Raw genomic sequence first — 22,829 nt, 5'->3', positions numbered from 1 at the left:
TTTAAAACAGAAACGATAAAATATATAACAATATACAAATCTTTTGGTGAACTATCTCAACCTTGTCTGGATTAATTGTTGCATTAACGTGCTTTAAATGAATACTCCTTTTAATTTCGAATTGAAAGATAGATTTGTCAAGTTCGAATTTAATAATTGAGGAAAAACAAACTGAGTATTTTAACGTTAAGAGTTTTTAATAAATCGGTTTTTCAATTGAAATTGCATGGAGATATTGGAAGAATTCTTTGGGAAACTTAAAAGTCTTTTAAGAAAATTTTAAAAAAATTGTTATTTTTATAATTACGCAAAGACTTTCTTCAAATCTATACTTTTTACGAAGTTAAAATTTTAAGAAATCCCCAGTCAAATAACGAAGTCGGAATTTAAAACAAAGACAACAAAGCAAAGTAAAATGAAAACAAAAAAATAAATTTATCTTATATAAATAATTTTTCAGTTTTAGTTAACATTTTTTCTTATAAACACGAAGCTCTCGACACATTATTGTTTTTATTTTTATTTTTCGCACTTATCAGATAATGTGTCTAATTGGCCAATCTAGTCAGGTTAATGCATTTCTATTTTTAACATTGTTGGTTTATTATTCCCATATGAAGAAAAAATCATTATGAATAGAACATTTAAACAGATTAAATAAGACGAAACCAATAAAAATAATCACGTTTTCGTTATTAAATATGACACAAAAAACAATGTATAAACAACATATTTATTTCCATAAAATGTAACTTTCGAATAATCCATAATTGCATTTGCTAATTGCCAAATAACATTCTTATATTTAGTTAATCAATCATAACACTGTTTTCGGGTAATTATTTACAATAATGTGTTATTTTATCGAATGAAAAAATTGATGTGTTAGCCTATTTTTTGATAAGTAAAATAATAATTTTCTCAAACATATTTTAACACTTATTCCACGCGAAATCTGTATGATTTCGTTAATATTCGAATTAAAAGAAATCAAAGTTTAAAAATATTTTATTACTTTTTACAGTTTCTTTCAGTTTGTTAAATTTAATAAAGTTAATTATTAATTAATTTAAATCGAAAATTTAAAATAAATGTTTATTTTTTCCTGAAGTTAAACAAAAATTGATTTATTAAAAGTTAAAGAAAATAATTAATTATACTAATCAAGATCACTAGTGAAAATTTTTTTTATTTTTAATTAATTTTGAATTTTCATTAATAATTTAACCAGATTAAAATTCATTTTTTTTAATATTAAGTGAAATAAAACGAGTTATTAAATTTCAGTTAAAATTCTTCGTAATTTAAATTGAATTTATTATTAAAATTATTAGAATAGCAAAACAAGGACAAGAAGTTAATTCAGCTTCTAAGAAAATTTTTTCCGAAAAATAAATCTGTCATTCCTTAATTTAATATGAAATTATTACGTAAAAGGAAGAAAACTTTAATGTGTCGTACATAAAATTATACACATGCGCAAAAAGCATCGTTAGTGTAAATGCACTTCATTAGGGTGGGTCACAGTTGATGATAAGAGAATGCAGACAGTGGTTGAAAGCTAATGATAAATTGTCTCCGGCTATAGTAAGTATTTAAATTCTACTATTTTAATTACAACTTTCACATATTTTTAACTAATTCATCTATTTTTATATATTTAATTTACTAATTTTATAGCAGAAAATAAATTAATATTTAAATTCTTTAGCGCAAAATATTTTTAGACTCTTTCTATCCGATTTAATATAACTTGAGTATTGTGTATAAATTTAATTAACCTATTTAGTATATTTTAAATATTTTTCTGGAAAATAAAGCATGATTTTAGGCATATTAGAACTCAGATCGTATAAATATTATCGTATCTTATAACAGATGGGAAAATTTTAATTTTTTTTATGAACGAAACTCGTTAATTGCTAGAACTCATCTCAAGGTAGTAGACATTTCAAAACATGAAACATAATTTTATATGTGTTAATAGACCTAGTTTATTCGTATGTTTTATGCCAAAATCTTAATAAATAAAAACGAAACACGCGGTTATTGGGTGACCGTGGCATGCACAACAACAAATTTCTGGGTTAATCAGAATATTCGACCTGCATTCTGTCCTCCTTTTGTAATAAAACACACAATTCCCATTTACGGAGATAACTCGTGTTCTTTCCTTGATTAGTAATGACGAAAGTGAGAGTTAATTCCAATTACTATAGTTAGTTAGCGTCTAGGAAGAAACGACCTTGTGTGTATATCTGTCATTGTCCAGTCCGAATTAAGTTTTGATAAACAAATTGTTTCAAGGTAATTTTTGAATGGGACGAAATAAATTCATCGTACACAAATAACAAAAGCTTTAAAAAGATTTCAAAGTGGTAACAAAATAAACATTATGCCGTTCTAACAATAAGCAAATTAACGAGAATAGAATTAATGTAATACGATATCGTATAGCTAATTCAAAAATTATTATTATTATTATTATTATTCAAAATCATTGTGAAAATATTGTTATTTACTTTAAATACTATTTTTTAAGTGTTGTCTCTTGCATTATTTGCTCAAATTTGATAAATTCTTTACGAGGATTACAAAGTTAAAATTTTTGCTTTGTATATATTAAAATGAGAAAGACAAAAAGAAAATGATTTAAAATAAACAATTAATCGTTCATAACAGTACACCGAGAAATAACAAGAGTTTTACTGTTTTTGGAAACGGAACAGCAATTTTCATTGTTGATAAAGCAGAACATGTGACTTGAGTCATCTCCTTTCCCGCGATTCCGTCACGCATCGGATGATGTCACGTCCGCTAATTTACAAGCCAACTTCCTGTCAGTTGTCACCGTTAGTTTACGACGGCGACGTCGGAGTGAATGGCTTTTAAGGTTTGATTACGTGTTTAATTGCTTATTTCGATATAAATACGCGTCGAGACAGATAATACGGCACGCTATTTTAAGCGACGATATAAAGAGGGCAATTTTGTATAGCGTTGTACGGCCTGAAAACTCGAAGGATACGGTGAATATTTTCGCTCTTTTATCATTTTTAGTGAGAATGAATTTAAAGGAAGTGTCATAAGTAGCACATTGCCAACTTGCATTCTTTCAAATTGTAACGGAAGTTGGGCGAGGTTAAATTTCTCTTCGTTAACTTTAATTATTCTGCTAATTCGCTATAATAAAATAGCTTACTCATATTAAGTGGGTCGCAGGTAAGATTAACACTTGCAACTTATATGCTTTATTTCACCAATGAAGTATATAAGTTGCGTTTTGCATTTGATAAAATTTTATTTAATTTTTTAAAATTTGTGAATAACTTAAAAATGGAAATGACTTTATAGGAATTTTTCGTGTTAAATCTATTCAATCTTCATTTGCAATTAATTTAAACAGTAAGAATAGACTATAATAATGATACGTATATATTTTCTTAGTCTCTAACTTAGTAAGAATTGGATTAAAATTAAATAAAAGTCTTTGATTTGCTTTATAAATCTTTGTTCTGAGTTCTAAATATTAAAAATTTTATGGAGAAAATTCAAAAAATGAGCATATAAATGTGAAAAAAATGAAAATAAAAATAGTCATTCTAAAGAAATTGATATAGAAATGAATATTCCTGAAGTATCTGGGTCTTGTCATATACATTCTTCAAATGAGATACAGACATTCGAAATTGGTCGTGCATGACTTAATTGAAGGCTTGAATCTTTCAAATAATGTTTTATTTGTTTAACTACCATGACACAAAAGAATTGACAATGTTCTAGAGTAGAAAAATAACCAATGAACTGGTCTAGGTGATATCTAGATCTGTCTGTTTCTTCCTCTATACAGCTTGGAATAAAATCAAATTTACTATCTACTATACCAAAACTTGCAAGTATGAAAGTTAGAATTTATTTTAAATTCTCTAGATTTTATACATTGATTTAAATGTTTGAAAAGATGTAGAGACAAACTTATTTTTCAAGATGATTAATTCATTACATCTATTAATAACATGAATTTTTTATTTTTTAAAGTCTTTACATGGCATTTTGCTATTTTGCAAATTTAATAATAATATAAATAATAAAATATAAATTTTGCTGAAGCATAATTTTAAATAAAAATCATTTAGTCATTTGACTGTTATGAACTGTTGTTAAAGAAGCATTACACAAACCAGACATAATTTTTTCTCTATTGAATTTTGACTGACAAAACAATTAAGTCAGAAGTTTGGCTTAAACATTTATAATATGAATTGATGTAGAATGTTAAAAGAAAAGCACATCCGTAAAAATAGAAGTGCCTAGAAGACTGAACCTACCATCTCCTAATGTGTACTTCTATCATGAATTTTAATAAATTAAAAAAACTGATGACTCTTATTACAATGAAAATAAAGCTGTTTTTCAATTAAAAAATTATGGATGATGATGATAATTTAAAGGACAAATGATTATTTTTAGAGAAATTGTAAAGATTAAAGAACAATTTAAATAAACAAAAGATTGCCCTTTGATTATAAAATATTGATAATAATGTATTTATATAATGAGTAATTTAAAAATATACTTATCTGATAAATTGTTGTTTTATTTGATTTTTCAATTACTTTATTTGCTATTAACAGTCATCATAGATCACAAACAAGTATACTTTTAAAAAATTATATTGTCGAAGAAATGTTTTCAAAATGGTATCTAAAGGAATTTCTTGTCAAAACTGATTTTCTATGTGCTTTGGTCATTTTCTTATTCTTATAAAAAATAGACAAGAATGAGAAAAGAATAAATATGTATAGAAATATGTCACATCATTTTGTTTTAATGCACTTCATTTATTATTGTTTGGATAATTATAGTTTTTATTTTTATATTAGGCTTTCAATTAATTTTAGTTTTTTGTTTATTAAATGTTACTGTTAATAAATATCTCATATTTTTTATTATTGTGAAAATTGTTATACAAGGTTTTTCAAAAGTAATATGCCATAGATTGTGCAGAGAACTTGTAGACAAAGTATCAGGGACAAGTTTATAGTGTACTGGTTCATTTTGGATCTGAAATACTGTCAAATGAAATTAATTGCAGAAAATTCATGTGTGTGTCACTTTCAACTAATGTAGGCCCAGCTGCATAGTTCTGTAACTATTGGGTTGTTTGGAAAGTAATTTTGTTTTTTTCATAGAAAAATAAATGCAATATTCTTATAATAAATATTTTATTGAATTATATATTGACCATTTTGGTCAAATACCTGTTGTCATTGTTTCTGGTGGTAGCATGATTTCATATTCATAAAAATTTTGATCGTTGTTTACAAAAAAACTAATCCAGGTGATTTTTGACATTGTCATTTCAAGTAAATGTCTTAGTTTAAAAAAATTTGTATAGACCGGAACAAGTAATAATCTGATTGTGCCTGATCTGGCAAATATGGTTGGTGTGATAACACATCCCATCTAAGCTATAACAGTTTCTGACAAGTTACCAAACTTGTATGAAATTTGGCATTATCATGGTAAAACACTACACTTTGTTTGTTGATCAATTCTGGCCTTTTCTGTTTGATGATATTACTCAATTTGTCTACTTGATGGCAGTACACTTTTGAATCAATTGTTAAATTGTCTAGTAAAAGCTCAAAAACAAATTTCTTTAAAATTCCACCATAGAGAGCATCTCCCTTTAATAACATGTGGAACCCATATATCGAGCTTTGAAACGAAACCGATTCGTTTTAAGTAATAATAAACGATTCAATTTAACAGATTTAATCTCTTAGTGATTTCATGTGTTGTTATACGGCAGATTGTTTCAATCGGTACCTTTATTTTGTTTTCATTGGCTTCAAATGGCCATCCGGAATGTGGTGTATCTTTGATATTAAAATTGCCAGAATGCAATTTTGTAAACCAGTTTTGGCACTGTCTTTCTCTCAACACATCTTTTCCAAACATGTGCCACAATTTTTTTCTTGTTTGAACAGCATTTTGGTTTTTTAGTTTATAAAAAAGCAAAATATGCCAAAAATGATGCTTTCGATTTTCCATATTTGATGGGTCACCGAAAAAAAAACAATTGCACAGAATCAAACACAATTTTTTACAAATAAGCCTTAAAATGTTACCCGTCGAAGTATATAATGAAAATGTGGTTTAAAATCAAATTGGCTGGTAAAAATACAACTAATTCCTCTAGTAATAAAAAAACGAAATTACTTTCTGAACAACCCAATAACTGGTATGTTGTGAGGATTGACTTGTTTTTTTTTTTAATACTCAACATGAGATGATAGCAAGAACACAACATATTACTGATTTTCTACTGTTATTACCAATTTTTTTATTTAAATAAAACAAATAATGTTTCATGTATTAAATAGAACAAGTTGTGAGTTATCTCATAACATACCCTAGTTGTGAGTTACAGAACTGTGCAGCTAGGCTTTGTTAATTGAAAGTGATTTGACTATGTGTATGAATTTTTTGCAATTAATTTTCATTTGACATTATTGCAAACCTGAAATGATGCATTATACAACTAATACACTATACATTATCCCCTGATGTTTTGTCTACAAGCTTCTATGCACAATCTCCTATGGTGTTACTTTTGAAAAAACCATGTATAATTAGTTTAGTTTAACCAAAATAATGAATATTTTGTTCAGTTTGATTTATTCTAGATAAGAAGCAATATTATAATGGTTTTTCAAATTTTTATATAATGGTTTCATCATATTTGCAAGATACATTTTAGACTTAATCAATCCTTCGTTATTTTTTATAACAAACATTTATCAATAATAAATAAACTTACTCCTAATAATTTGTCTACAATCTGATTGTTTTAAAAAAATTTATAAGTAAGAATTATGCAGCTATTTCCAGGGCCGTGCAGTAGACTTTCTCAGTATGATGCAAGTTTTCAAAATGCCGCCCCTTAAATGTTTTTTATGCCACCCCTTATATAAATTATTAGGCTTATGTAGGCTATAATTCTTATTATTTGATGTATCTTACCAGGGCCGTGCAGTAGATTTTCCCAGTATGATGCAAGTCTTTGAAATTCTGCCCCTTAAATGTTTTTTATGCCATCCCCTTACGGTGCTGCCTGATGTGGCCGCCTCTCTGCATCATAGCATGGCACAGCCCTGGCTATTTCATAAGATAATTTAGAAAGATAAAAGGATTATTTCTTGAATAATATGCTTTGTTTTGATTATATCTTGAGTAATATAATATGGCTTTTAATAAAAATTAATATTCTAAATGGATAATGATTATACACAATATTTAGAGCAGTATCAAACCAACTGTTCTAAACACCAAGACAAACAACAAAACAGCCAAACTCCAGCAATAGTATGAAAAATTAACACTATAGAAGGAATGTTTTTGGGGATCTTATGTCTCCATCTTCAGGTTTTCAAGTCTTTTGAATATAGAACATTTGTGATGAACATATAATGACACTTGTAGCAAATGTTTTTTAATTTTTAAAAATATAACATCACATGTTGGATTGTTTTAAATTTAGTACATATTATATGTTCCAATTGGTCTGTTAGTATTAATGAAATGTCTGATCTTGCAATGAGATTTTTTTGGATCTTTTGTATAAGGCCCTCCAGGCCTGGGATTGCAGTATCAAAACAAAATTTTGCAAGCATTTTGTGGTATCAATTTTGTAAACACTCAAACTGTTACAAAACTGTATTGATTTAACCAAGTGTAGCCTATTGAAAAATTGTTAATGATATTGAGTGATGATTTTTAGGAAGTCCTATTAGTAATTTAAATGATTTTAAATTGATTTTTATCTTTTAGAATTTTCCAAACTTTTAGGATTATTGTAATTTCAATATATTTATAATGATTCATGACAACTATATTAAACAATAGATAAAAAAAATAAACAAATTTTGTAATTTATCAAAGTTCAATAAGAATATACTTAAAAACATTAAAAAGTTGAAATAAGGAGAAAGACTTAAGAATAAATTATTACATGATTTGTTCTATTTAATGAAACTGTAATTGTCTAAATATTTACAATAACCAATATTAAATTGTAAAGGTAAAAAAATATTACAGCAAAAGACAAAGTTTGTTGTCTGTTTAATGTTAGTGTTTTATTTTAATTATTTTCCTTAATTTATTATGTAGAATATTTGTTTCCAAGTGTGGAATATGAAATTTACAAGATTTGGAAATTAAGAATCTGAGAGATTTTTTTAAGTGTTAAATCTTATTTGAAACATTTTTTATACTCATTTAGTTTTACTATCATTAATTATACAGTTATAAATAAATAGTGCAATATTTATTTATTAAATACAAGCTTGTATTCAATACATATGTTAATTCATTTAACATAATATTTCTTTTTTTTTTTTTTTTGCTGAAATATCTATAACAAGTGAAATAATCTTTGAATTTAAATACAGTGCAGTGTTGAAAATCTGGACTAATTGGAGCTGAACCCATTCAGATTTTCAAATGTATTTGTAAACAAGTAGAATGGCAAAACCATTTTTGGGACGAGACTATGTCTCAGAGAGTGCAAGCAATGCATGTGCAAATCTCGCACTCCTGCCTGTTTGTAGAAACAGTCTCAGCATTTCGTATTTTCTTTTGATTCGGTTCTTGGTCCCCTGATTACCTACAAGTCTGGTTATTTTAAGTGCACATGATTTGGGCACAAAATACGCTGTGCCAAATTGCAATTCCTGACATGTACTCCTTCATACCTCTAAAGCAGGCCTAGCCAGCCCGCGGACGTCATGTGGCCCGTCACGTTAAACTGTGTGGCCCGCTAAGCGATATTATATATCTATTTCAACTTTTGTTTCCCATTATATGTATACCAAAACAATTAAATAAATCAAAATTTGCATGTGTCATTGTTATAATGCGCAAGTGCGAGTACAAACTCTTGGTATAACAATAAAATCTTATTTATTTTGTATTTGTTTTACTTGTTTAAAAGTATGTTTGCCTAAACTGTGGCCCACTGTAATGTTATGCATGATCAAAGTGGTCTGTGAAACAATTTGGGTTGGCCAGGCCTGCTCTAAAGTATGTAGCCCTTGACAGCAGCATGATTTTAGAGACATACTCTCATCAATTAGCATTTTAAGTACCATAAATTCCAAATACACTCTTATTCAAGTTTAGGTTTTCTAAGTTCTAACCAGTATTTCACAAAGTATGTAGGAATACTTAGATTCAAAATATAATTTACATAATCACTATATTTAAACAAAAAAAATATATATTGATTATAATTTCAAAATTAAAATTTACAAATTCTGAATGAATGTTACGACATCAATAACAAAGTTATCATTGAAAGGATTATTCATTTTTCAGTGGCCAAATTCAAATTTCAATATCTGGATTCTCAACACTTTACTGTACTTTTTTTTAATAATTTCATTATTAATTAAAACATTATATTTTCAGATTGCAAATAATATATGAAAGTTGAATTATTTTCATTAAAATTCATCAACAATCAAAAAAATGAGTGAACTGTTAATCCAGTGCTTTACTTGCTGTGTTACACAACAAAGGCCAAGGGCAAGTATTTATAGTTTTGTTAATGTTTAATTTATTATTATTTAGATCATTTAATAGTAGTAATAAAGAACTTTAAGTAATAATACTTGATTTTTTACTGCTCTTTTAAATTTACTTAATATTAGTAGTTATGTATAATTAAATAAATGTGTGTAAAATTTTGTATGTTACAATACTCCTATTGTATTTTTAGGAAAATTATTAGTTAACTTGACAGATAAAATAATAGGCTAAGTAGATATTTTCTCATATTTAAACAAAATTTTCTTATTTAATTTTGTAATAATATAAAAGTAAATAATTTTTGAATGGATTTAATTCTGACATTGCAAAGGTTTTTTTTTATGGGTGTGAGTTCTCTGAACTTGTATGGGCAAGGACCATTGCATACTCATTTATTTTGATTCTGGTTTAAAGTGGCATTATCATGCTTTGTCACCAGGAGCTTGTTGCCTTCATTATGATATTGGCATAGGTCTTTGATTGAAAAGCAATGCAATTGTTCTTCTGAGATTCATTTAACACTCTTGGAATCCAACTGGAACAGATCTTATGAAATCCAGACCATTTATGATAGCAATATGCTTCCTACTGATATATCAAGGTTTTTTTGACAATTGCTTGAAGGACATTTCTGCAATCTTGGCATACACAAGCTTCTGTCACTGCAATATGCTTATCTATTGGGAGTGGTGGTAATTGAGTCAGTATGCTCTCATGCTTATCTATTCTGAATGTAAATGGGCAACTGCTTTGTAGCAAATCAGCTGTAGATTCATAGCCATGTCTAAAGTATAAGCATCATTCCACTATCAATGTTTTCAACATACACATGTATTTATTTACTGCACTCAAACAATGATGAATTGAGATAGCTGTCTTACCCTTGGTGCACAGGAATTGAATAACTAACTGCTCTATGATCAGACTTGGTCATATACATCAGCATTTTGATATCATTATTATTTATACTTGATTATAGTTCACAATGATGCCACATTCACTTAACACAGGCCATGTAATCTAAGCACGCATAGTTGTCTACAATGTTTTTCAGTTGGAACTGCAGTGCTGAATGGAAAATTTTTGAATTCTTCTTATAGTTTGCCTATAAAGTCTTTTCAAAAAACTCAAACTCAATTTTTAACTTTTTAAAAATTAATTTCATAAAAATAAAATAATTTATTTTTAAGCAGACTTTAAAAAGAAGAATTAATGTTACTCAAGATGCCATCAAACAGAGCAGTGTTCTCAAAAGTTGAACTGTCCAACCACTCTACCAAGTGGTGAAATTCAATAATTTTAGTAATTGGTCTTTCACTCAAACTCAAAACTAAAAGCTAAATATCTTACTTATTTGGCTTCTTTTAATGAGACAAATTTTGAGCACTGGCTTAAACAAATATGTTATCTGGGAATTCTTAAAACTGACTCATATGCCTCAGTAGTCAGGAAGAATGGCTAGTAGAAATTATTCCCAATTTAAAAATATCAGACTTGAAAATTGCATCACTTGTTGGATATGTTATTACCTGAATTTTCATTTGACCTTGATTTTTTTTTCAAAGAAATCAAATAATTGAAAATCTGATTTCAGAAATTTACTAGAGCAGAAATGAAACTACTTACAGCTACTTTATTTCTGAATTAAACAGGATAACTTTAATTAGAACAATATTAAATAAAAATTCATAAGCTTCACAAGAAACACAAAGCACCAACTTTAAATCTTTTGACTTTGATTGCAGTACTTATTAAAAGTTTGTATATCCTTTGTCTTATCACTGTTCAAGTTTTTATGGGAGGGTGTTTTAAATAAACTTCAGATGAAGCATTATCTATTTGCTCCAGTGTTATCTATGCCAGTGCTTGGATCTGTATGGTAGTGATGAAATTTTTTTTTCAGTTTGTTTTCACTTAATTTCTTTGTCAATCAACATGTAACTATTTTGTTATTCAAAATAAGTAAAAGTAAGAATTAGCATTGTTTTGATTTTTCAGTGTATTAATAAGTGTTTTGTCTTTTGTTGTTTTAGAAAAGAATTCGAAGAATAGATAAATCAATTATTGGAACTCCAACAGATTTTCGCCATACGGCTCATATTGGATCTGAGAATATGGATATTCAAGTATGATTATGTATACATTTTGACTGATTTTAATATTCCATTGTTAAATGTTGACAAATTATTTAAAAGAAATATCAGTATATTATTTTAAATTTTTAATAATTACATTATATACAATTCGAATATTCAAAAAATTTTAACATATTTTAGATTTTTTTTCCATGAAAAGTTTCCCATGAATTATCTATATATTATCTACAATTTATAATTCATTAGAAAAGTTTTAATAGTATATTGAATGCGAAATATATTGAGACAACTTAATGGAGATTGTTAAACTTCAGAATTAATATATAACTAATATGAGATAAAATTTATCATGAATATTCTGATCACATTTTGTTTCTCTGTAATACACATAATTTGAAGTGTTTGTGAAAATGTCCAACAAAATGGCATACAATTAACTTTTGTACATAGCACAATGAGATTTACACAAACAATGTTATTCCTGCTTCTGTTCCTTTCGTAATAGTTTTATTCTTGAGTCATACCTTAAAGCCTTGGCTATAAATGAGCATGTCTTACCCAAGAAAGTAAGCATTCCTTTACAACTTTCACTTTTGTGGCTTATACATGAGGGCAGCCTATAGCCTAAGTTTTAGAGTAATAAAAAAATATTATATGTCAAAAGACCATTTTTCAGAATCTCTAACAAAAATATTTATTTTTAATTTATCATATCATATATGCTTGCATATGTACTAAGCAAATATGTACAGTATGGTTTTATTTTATGCAAGATTAATCTATGTGAATTTGTTTTTTGCATATGGAAATGGTTAGCTCTTAATTACACAGGAATAATTGACAATTAATGCAAATGTTTTATTAATTTAATTATATCATTAAATTCATTTTGGAGCAAAAGTAGTGGTATAAAAATTGGAAGAAATTTTCTAGGATCTACCTTTAAGAAAAAATTATCAACGATTTTTAATTTTATAAAATGAATAGAAGGGTTAACATAAGAAAGCAGAAGAAAGTGTTTGTACAGTATATGAGTTGTGTAAAAACTTTTGATATTACGTAACAAACTAAAACCACGATGGAAGAGGATTTCAAACATACTTAAGTGTTTTTCTGTTAACTATAAGTAACTGCATAAATATCTAGGAATACTAGGGGTGAGGCACCAATTTACAATTAATTTCATTTTACATGGTGTTTGCTGACACAATCCCTGCATCAAACAAGGCCATACTATACAACTTCTTTGAACTTTTTACTGTAAAATGAAATCGTAAAATGTTCCAATATTGTAAAACAATGTTCCTTTTTAATCTTATAATAATCCGTGATGGGAACAGGAAAAAATAATACTAAGTTTTTTATTCTTTTTAATAAATAGTATGATACTTTAATGTGTTGGCTGTAATAAGTTTTAAAAATCTTCACTTATTTGAAATATTGGATAAATAATGAGTATATCTACAGTTCTCTACTATTGACTTGTTATTGCATGATTTTGTTTTCTTCTCTCAATAATTCTTTTTTTGATCTTAAGATATGATTTTAAATAGAGTAATGCATATTTATACTTGTATTGATAAGACTATGTAGAAAAACTGGAATGACACTCCAACTTATATTGTAAGAAATCTGGAAATAATAAATTAAAAATCATACAGATTATAAAATATTAGAAATATCGTAAAGAGAGAACTTTGAAGAAAAAACACTATTTTATTTTTTCTGTGTATTTGAAAAAAAGATTAAGTGTAAAAGTAACATGATATATTGACTGCAATCTTTATAAATCAATGGTTGTTAACGTTTTCTGCAACTTGCACATCTTAAAATTTAATATGTGCTCTCATGCTCGTGTGAAAAATCCATCAAATTTTTTATTTATTTAAAGGAATAGATTTGTCTTAGTTTCTCGCATGTATTTTAGCCTAACTTTATGTATAGCATAAGTGAGTTTCTTTCTTAGAACTGTTTTTATATTGATGAATAAGTTAGGGATTTATAATGAAACAAATTTGTAACTATACTTTTAATTTGATATTTATACATTTTTATTAACATCTTATTTTCGAAAAGACAGTTTTCAATGAAAAGTGCACCAAAATATTTTAAAAATTTGACCAAAGAAAAAAAATGTAAATACAGACTCAAGAAACAGATTCGTTTATCAATATTTAAACAGACACTCAAAAAAATAACATAAGTACTAAGTTACTAAGAAAACTTATAAAATTGATAAATGATTTTAAGGTTGTTGTAAAGTAAATTATGACAGATTTTCAAGAAATGTTTTATTATAAACTCTGATCTTATTAAAAAATATATATATACAATAGAGAGTCGTTTATCTGAATCAATTGGGGACTGGGGTTGTTCAGATAACCGATTATGTACGAAAAAATATATATTAACCTGTCCGATATTGAAATTTTTCTCCGTTGCATGTCGCTTCGTGTTGAATTTTCGTCGATTTTAAGCCTAACAAAAATTTTTATAATAATAATTGAGGCTATTGTATCGTTAAAAATTATTTCTTTATTTTGTACAAACAAAATAAATATATTGAAAAATATAAAAATATAAAAATTATACTTTAGAAGTAAATCTAGTATCAAAAAAGTTTGATTCAGCACAACACAGTTCGACTGGAAAGCGTTCGGATAACTGGTGTTTGGATAAACGACTCTCTACTGTATATATTAAATTAGTAATAAAAATATATCTAATGCAAAATTTGCATTCTAGGTTACTGCTATAAACTGATCTCAGAGTAAAAAGTTATTAAAATTTACTTAAAAACATATTCATAACTTTTAAAATAATGCTTTAAAATTAATAAATATTCTAATGTTTTGATATATCTTTCAGATAGATAATTTACTACATCAGATAGCATCCAAAGGCGGTTATGATTATGCACTGCCAGTTAATGTTCATATTCCAGTAATAGATGTGAAAAATTAGGTGAGTATAATCAATGATTTTGACATCTAGATAAACTAGAAAGCAAATGGAATATTGAAACACAAATTTTATACATACATATATATATACACACACAAGTATCTCTTGTACATCACAGTAGTTATGTTTCAAAAAAGTGCTGTTATGTGAATCTATGCTATGCAAAACATAGGACTAGTGCAAAATATGGGGTTAGGTTCCAAAAGTTAACAAAAGTATACTATTCTTTTTTGTTACTAAGAGAAATATGTTTATGAAAGCAATCAATAATTCATTTATAATCAATAATAAACTAACAATCACAATTAAAAGTATTATATGATGCATTAATATTAGTTAAATGAGGGTGTTTTTACAAAGTATCGTCGTCTTCTGAGCTTTTGTTGACCTTGATCAGATATATCAGCAACATAATTTTTTGTGGATGACAAAATAAAAATATTAATTAAAAATATTAATAAAAAAATGTTATTAATTGAAACTTTGTTCTAGAGGATTGCATTTGTTCAGCCAAGTATGAACGTTTTTTTGTTTTTCCTCCAGCTTTTGTTTGAATACCAAGATAATTTCATAATTTTTACAAATGAAGTAATCATTCATAGCTAAATAATATCTGCAGTTAAAAAAAAAGCATATTTTAAAAATCATGAGCATGAGACATATTCAAGCACGAGCATGAGAGCACATATTTGTTTGGTCCAAATATGACAGTTATGGATGTTCATTGTTTTATTGAGGTGAAAATGTGCTTTGTCCCTCCACAAGATCATCTATGATCATGACACATCCACATAGTTCTGGCAAAGAGTCAATGCAAAGATCAGTCAGGTTTTTCTTGCAAGCAACTGCTAGTTGTGGCTGATCTAGAATGCTTTGTTAATAGTAAAATATTTCCAAGACTACATTTAGCATTCAACTTCTAAATTTATCAATAGATTTTGAATTAGTGATTTTAATTTGAAATAATATAGCAGAGGTGGGCAAGCAAGAGTTCAGTGGGAGCCGAAATGTAGGTTTTGCAAAATGCATGGGAGCCGCAGTTCTGTACTGTCGAGGCAGATAGTATGGTAAGGCAGGGAAGGATAGGGTGTTTCCCGTCCAGGTCGAGAACTTGTTTTAAAAGAATAGATTAGAAATGTCAATTTAATTTATTGCACCAAGTTGGAAAAAAATTACTAAATATTACATATACAGGTATACCTCATCTTATGTCGGTAACTGGTTCCAGAAGAGGCAATGTAAGTCGAATTTACTTGTGTAGTTATGATGTAAGTCATAGTTTCGACTTACGTTGTAACTAAATACCAATAATGGAGGAAATGCCAATAATGAGCACTTAAAGACCGCTAAATAAGATGACAACACAGAAATACAGGTGTTTTCATGTTTCGTTCTCTAGAATTTATGATGATTATATTAACTGTAAATATGATTATATGATGTACTGTAAATATATATATTTTAATATGATTTTATGTGCTTTTAACGCTTTTCTAGTCATATTACAACTTCAATATTTGTGGCGGACGGATGTAAAGTCGAATAAAATGACTTAAACTTGATTTTTATTTTTCCATATACTTTTTTGACAAACGACGTAACTCAAGAGCAACGTAAATCGAGGTAAACCTGTATGTAATTACATATTTTCACAAAGTTGTGGAAATAAAATTGTAAAAATAATAATAATAAGCAGAAATTAACACATTTTCAGCAAGAGCCACATGTAACTCAAAAAGAGCCACATTTGCCCACGTCTGTAATATAGTAATTTATAAATTACGAAAGATACTTTTCATAAAATATTTTCTGTATAATTTTTCATTTTATTATGGTGATTTCCAAAAACTTTAAAAATTGAAATTAAGATGATTTTTTGAGAATATTTAGCCACTTAACTAGCAAAAATAAATATATTTATTATCACTTGTAAAATATTAAATATTTGGACCATTTAAAACAGTGTTTCCAAACTTTTCCATTGGCTCAAATTTATGCTCAATTTGGCAGGCCAAATTGAGCATAAACTATAGTTAGGTAGGCCACAAATAATTTGTATATTTCATACATACATACAAGAAAGACATCGGCCATACACAAAGTGTTTAGCTGGCAGGGATAGACAGTAGAGAAAGGTAGGATCCCTCTGAACAGCATACATAAGGCTACAGTACCCTCTGTTTGATGTTGGCATGCAGTTTTTAGGCTGCAAGGCCATAGTCCCCCAAAGGATCTAAAACAGGGATCTCAAACTCAAACTACTTAAGTGCCAATTTTTTGTTTGGAGTATGACAGCGGGCCAGATGTTTTTAGCTTTTGTAGCCAAAAATTTTCTAAAAAAGAGCCCAAAATTAGCTGACTCAAAAAACTCCTTTTTAATAATCCAAGATTTGATGATAAATTAGATAACACCATTTGTACTTTTCCAGCAATAACTTTAGTCACAGAACAACATTTTCAGCCAATTTATAGGCCTAAAGCAGGTCTGTAAACTGATCCAAAAATAAGGATTGCAAAACTCAAAGTACAAGAATAAACTGTAATTTACTAATATTTCGAAAACACCCATTTTATGTGCAAAATAGTGGAAATTATGTAATAAATGATCTTGCGAAAACGGACTTTATTTTGAAATTCAACAGCTGAAATAGAGAAAACATAATATAAACAAGAAATTAAATATAAAAATAAATCAAATAAAATAAATAAATAAGTAATATAAATAAATAAATAATAATAATAATTGAGTTCAACAACTTTTTTTATTAAGTATTATTTGCTTAAGTACAAAGTATCACATTTTCTTTGGTATCAAGATAATAAAATATAAACAAATAGCATTATTGAATTCATGTTGCAGGCCACAAGTAATTGTCTCACAGGCCATATCTTTGACATGCCTGATCTAAAAGAAAACCTGAGTGTAGCAAACACCAATAATTGAGTGCTGCCACAAATAGCTAAGTGTAGAAGTTAGTGCCAAGTGGCTGTTAGTAGGAAGACTTATATCTACTTAATACTAATAAAACTGAATGCAATCGCAAATCTTAATACTACTTAACAGCTAGACAGACAGCGCAAAAAGCAAATGAACACAATGACAAACTAGACAAGACTAACGAGCAAGACCCCAAAATTTTTATTATTATTATTATTTTTTAAACATTAACTTACTAACTAAACTAACCTACCATAACCTACTACAAATCTAACCAGACGACTAAAGCTAACAAACCCTAATCTAATTTAACCTAACTTATCATAACCTAACTGGAAACCAAGCTGAGTCCCTAATCTAACTTGCAACTAGGACTAACTAAATTTAGAAAGAAGACAGAAAATAAGAATTAAAATACAAAGTTGAAAGGCAGCTATATACCGACAGTTGAAACAAAGCAAGGGAAAGCTAATTGCCATCTGGAGTCATGCTCCTGGAGTCATGCTCTCAAGAGCCCCACTAAGAGATATGAATGCAAGTAGATGATGGAACATTGTACATGTGTGAATGAGTTGGTGTGGGTTGCAAGGCCAGTTGTACCCTTCAAGAATAGCAGCTCTCATTAAACTATTCCTAATAACTAATGTGATTGTATCTATTGTAGTGAATAACTAAGTGAAGTGGTGTTTTGTCCTCCTGAATACCACAATGCTAGGAAGGTTAAATCTATGTAAGTATTGGTTAAAGTTGCTGTGTCCTGTAAGTAGCTGAGTGAGGGTGTAACTAGGGTAAAAGTGGCAAAGAATCATAGTAGTGTCAACCTTGGGAATGAAAGTGTAGGTGAGCCTACCAGTAGTGTCATGGTCCCAGCTGTCTTGCCAGAGAATGAAGATTTGCTTTTTGACATGATTGATGTACGAGGTAGGAGTGTAACTGAAAGTACTAGTGACTGAAGACTTTGCAGCTTGTTTGACAAGACAGTCAGTGGTCTCGTTGCTGAGAACTCCCACATGACCTGGGACCGATTGGAAATCTATTCTAATGTTGTTGCCTAAGTATCTGAGAATGTGGTGTATGAGATGGATAAGTTTTAAGCAGCTATCAGAATAGAGTTTCTCAAATGGGATCTCCGCTGTTTTTTTAAGCAGGAAATATTCCAGGAAATCCCGCAAATTTCTTAAAAGTTCACTTTTTTATTATTTTGTGTTAAAGTTGAGGAAATTTTGCAAATAGAAAGTGTATAATTAACTCATAAACTGTCAGAATACATTTGTATTTATTAATTTTAAATCTACTTATTAGTTTTTTTTTTTAAATTTTTCCTCATTATGGCATGTCACAGATTGTCAATAATCAATATGTAGCTTATTTGTGGCAGGCCTCTGAAAATTCTTTACTTGTCAGAACCTGTAATATCTTGAATAATTGTGCCGATGCTGTCTTAATTTTAACCATGCCCAGTAGCTTCAATAACTGTATTATGCCAGGTTGTACAAATTGGACAAGGATAGAAATGAGTATGAAGTCTGCAAGTATGAAGTTCTTCTTCATAAACCTGATTATTAAAGCCAAACGAACTGCCAAATTATTGGACTATAAGCTTGATACCGCTATTAAAGCAGCTGAAAATTAATAAATACAAATGTATATAAGACAAATCAAGAATACTTGAGAGCAAAAGAAGTACTACAATGCATCTCGAAAATGAACTAGAAATCTTTGACGCTACAGGTGAATAAACATGTAACATTTGTCTTCTCTTAAATGCATTAAAGACGATTCCACCCACATTTGTTGAATTGGAAATTTCATTTTCAGTAGCGGGACTTTTCATTATTAAAATAATAAATAGATTGAGTGATCAGAGTATTGACCATCTTTGGTTTTCAAAATCTTATAAAAATTTACAATAATATTTTTGTATTGTGTTTTATTTAAAAAATGAAAATTACTTTCTAAGTTAGAAGTTTGGTCTAAATTCATTTTTTCTTTTAAATTTTTAACTCAGTTCAAAGGCATTTTTTTTTGTAAGCAGTTTCCAACAAACTTTAATAGAAATTTTCACAAATCAAAAAAATTTATGTAATCCAAAGGTAATTTTAACATATATTTTACATAGCATAATTAATATCATTATTTTGGAGGTTGCAGAAGGTATCAAATTACTTTTAAAAATGAAAAATAATTATATCATTCAATTTCAAGATATTTTTTATATCTTAAAAATAATTAATTATTTCCTGGGATCCTGAAAACAGTTTACTTTTTTCCTGAAATCCCAGGACAAGCAAAAGACTGGGAAATGAGAAACCCTATATCAGACTTTGCAATCCTGTGTAAAGCTACTCTATTGTCAGAATAAATATGATAGTGTGAGTAGTGTCTTCTGTCCTTCAATGCCTAACGTGAATTAAGCTCATATAAATAGCTAAAGTTTCTGCCTGTTCTATTGAGCAATGTGTACCTAGACGGAAGCAAGCGTTGTGAAGCTTGCTGCCTAAGTTGGAGTAAACTACAAAAGCGGCATCCACATCATCACCCATCTTGGAACAGTCATTGTAAATCCTAAACATGGGATGATCACCTGGATCTTTGAAGGGGAGGTAATCGTAATTCGGGAGAGTATTTTTATCATTGCTGAATTTTTTGATATGATCAAGGTCAAACTGGGGGGGGGGAATCTTACCTACTCCAATCATTTTGTCGACATCTGAGTCACTATAATCTCGCCAGGGTAAGGTGATGAGATTTTCCTGCCAAATAATGTGTTTAATTTCTAAGTCGATAGGGGTCAATCCTGACATTACCAAAAGGGCACTAGTGGGCGCAGTCCTATAAGCCTTACAAATGCGGAGAGCTGCAATCCTTTGAACAGAAGTTTTTTACGGTTATAGACTTTGGCGGCCATGTGGCTCCAGACCTGTATGGCATGGAGGAGTGCTGGCTGAATTGCACCCCTTAATAGCATTCATACATAGCAAATGTATATCTATTTCTATAAATACAAATGTTTGCAGGCCAGATTTGGCTTGGGGACTGTAGTTTGGACATTTGGGCACAGTTTAAATAGCCAAAAATGTCAAATAATCTTAATCATGGTCTGAAGTCAATTAAGAAATTTTTAAATTACAAAGTTTATTTTTTAAATCAATTGTTTTAACTCAAAGATTTTCAGTTTTAGAAATATTTTAATAAATAGTGGATTGCACACATCTAGATTTAATGTATTGTAAATATTTGTAATGAATGTGTTAAAATTAATTTCAAATAAATTTCTTTTTTAGATAAATTTCAGTGACTTGTATTAGAAGGTACTGTTTTTGTATTTTGACTGGATTTAAGTTCTATGGATTGGATCAAACCATAGTTGCAACACAAATGTGGGAGTCAAATGTGCAGAAGCAGCTCTCCTTCCATCAAAATCTGTAAATATGTGATATTTTATTGGGACAGTTAATTCTTGTAATATGTAAAAATGTTCTTCATTTCTTCAATATTTGAAAAAATGAGAATCACTTTTATATTTTATTGTGAATACAATCTTTTTAGTACTGTCAGAATGAAATTTTCATGTTTTATGTAAGAAAACACAATTTTGTAAAAGAAAATTGTGCTGATCTGCATGTTTTTAAAACATACTTGAATTATTTTTGATATGAATATTTCATTGTAAATTCTCATTATAGATTAAAGAAATTTTATAATTGATGTCTTTATTCTTTTTAATACTTAAGGTGCAAATTGAATGCTACATATTTAATTTTATATAACACAGTACCTGAATATCTTGTTTAATATGCGATTCCTCTATAAGTTAGTGTGATTTACTGTATATATACCAAAGATTCAATTCATAAGATTTGCTATACAGTAGAGTCCTGGAAACTCAACTCTACAACTTAACATTATGTAAAACTTGTGTCATCCAAAAAATAGAGGTAAAAGTTAGATTACATGTATAACTTAACACTAGGATCAAATAAGTTATTGTTCTTCACTGGTGACACTTGATAATAGCATTAATTACATGTGTTATGTAACAAAGAATATAATCCTTTTTCTAAGATGCCACTGCAAAATGTTAAGATGCAAATGTCACTAACCCAAAAGTAGTCACTGAATAGCCAACATTTTTTTTTATTAAAATTTAACTACAAATAGAAATAGTCAATATTTATTCTTAGTTAATACATATAAGAATTTGAACATATAATACCTTTATGAAAGTTCTGCTATTTATACTGACATCACCATTATGATGCAAAACTTTTCAGTAATTTGTAACCTTCTCAGTCCATGTTGAGTTTGTGAAACTCTACTGTAATGCAGTTACTGTCAGCCTAATATAAGAGAATCTAAGTTAAGATTTAAGAAAATGGTGGTATTAATTTTTCAAACTGTGTTAATTCACTTTTAATCACAAATATAATTTTAAAACATGCTATTAACTTAAATTTATTTTAATAAGTTACATAATGCAGCATGTATCCTTTTAGAAAAGACATTTCTAGATGTAAGTACCTATTAACTATCACTGTGCACTATAAATGGTACTAAAACTATTTTATTATATTACTAGCAGGTAGGCCCGGTGTTGCTTGGGCAAAAGTAACAGTAGTGAAGATTAAGATTATTACATTATAGTTAACCTTACCCGTTTTCACAGAATGCAAGAATTGGGTCCTCCTTTTTCTAGACTAATTAGAGAATTGTTAGATAGGTCTAAAAATACGTTCGATTTTCCGCAAAAATGAAAAAACTGCATCTGCATCTTGCACGTCGCTTTCTCCTTTCTCTTAACAATTCCATTGTTTCATGTGTCATCGGACCTAAGCAAATCCTCAGGCATCCTCTTGTAATAAAGCTTGCCAAGCAAGCGAAAGATCTATCTCCTCGTGTGAATTAATGCATGTCGTTCTAGTTTGCGCTTTATGAATCTCTATCGCCTCTAGCCATTTGAGGTGGTCTATCTGGGTTGTTCTGGTTATTAGCGTGGCTCCCGCAAAGTCCACATTAATGCCCGGTTCAGAAGCATACACTGCGAGTGATGTGGTAGCCCTGTTATATCTTATATCCGCCTTATGCTCTTTAACTCTGACTTCCATCGAGTGTTTCGTTGATCCTATTTAGATCAGATCCCTATTAAATCTCTTGTCCCTCATCGGGATTCGGTATACGCCGATGACACATGAAGTCATGTGACCCCAAGATTAAAAAAAGAATACAATGCAAGAATA

The 22,829-nt window shown here is 28.6% G+C and overlaps 1 protein-coding gene across 5 annotated transcripts; it reads left to right on the top strand.

Moving 5' to 3' along the window:
* Nucleotides 1–1,481: 1,481 nt before the first annotated feature.
* LOC136978643 (CDC42 small effector protein 2-like) lies at nt 1,482–21,274 on the top strand. 5 transcript variants are annotated; one of them, XM_067274382.1, is made up of 5 exons: nt 1,482–1,587; nt 9,475–9,591; nt 11,628–11,720; nt 14,559–14,654; nt 20,877–21,273. In XM_067274382.1, the coding sequence occupies exons 2-4, from the start codon at nt 9,535–9,537 to the stop codon at nt 14,652–14,654; spliced, it is 246 nt and encodes an 81-aa protein (XP_067130483.1). In that variant the 5' UTR covers nt 1,482–1,587; nt 9,475–9,534; the 3' UTR covers nt 20,877–21,273. The 5 variants fall into 5 exon arrangements, with proteins under 5 accessions (XP_067130483.1, XP_067130486.1, XP_067130484.1 ...); XM_067274385.1 differs by lacking the exon at nt 1,482–1,587 and adding an exon at nt 2,647–2,893 and having other exon boundaries at nt 20,877–21,274; XM_067274383.1 differs by lacking the exon at nt 1,482–1,587 and adding an exon at nt 2,901–3,029 and having other exon boundaries at nt 20,877–21,274.
* Nucleotides 21,275–22,829: the final 1,555 nt, after the last annotated feature.

This window comes from Centruroides vittatus, unplaced genomic scaffold (genome assembly GCF_030686945.1).
Source record: "Centruroides vittatus isolate TY-2023 unplaced genomic scaffold, ASM3068694v2 contig_549, whole genome shotgun sequence".
Lineage (NCBI taxonomy): Eukaryota > Metazoa > Arthropoda > Arachnida > Scorpiones > Buthidae > Centruroides > Centruroides vittatus.
This window is presented reverse-complemented; position numbering and strand designations above follow the sequence as displayed.

Bases quoted from the DNA above. Each gene is read 5' to 3' on its own strand.
- LOC136978643 (XM_067274385.1), top strand. From the start codon at position 9,535: ATGAGTGAACTGTTAATCCAGTGCTTTACTTGCTGTGTTACACAACAA. The intron at 9,592-11,627 runs GCAAGTATTTAT...TTGTTGTTTTAG, and splicing joins TTACACAACAAAGGCCAAGG to AAAAGAATTCGAAGAATAGA. The intron at 11,721-14,558 runs GTATGATTATGT...TATATCTTTCAG, and splicing joins CTGAGAATATGGATATTCAA to ATAGATAATTTACTACATCA.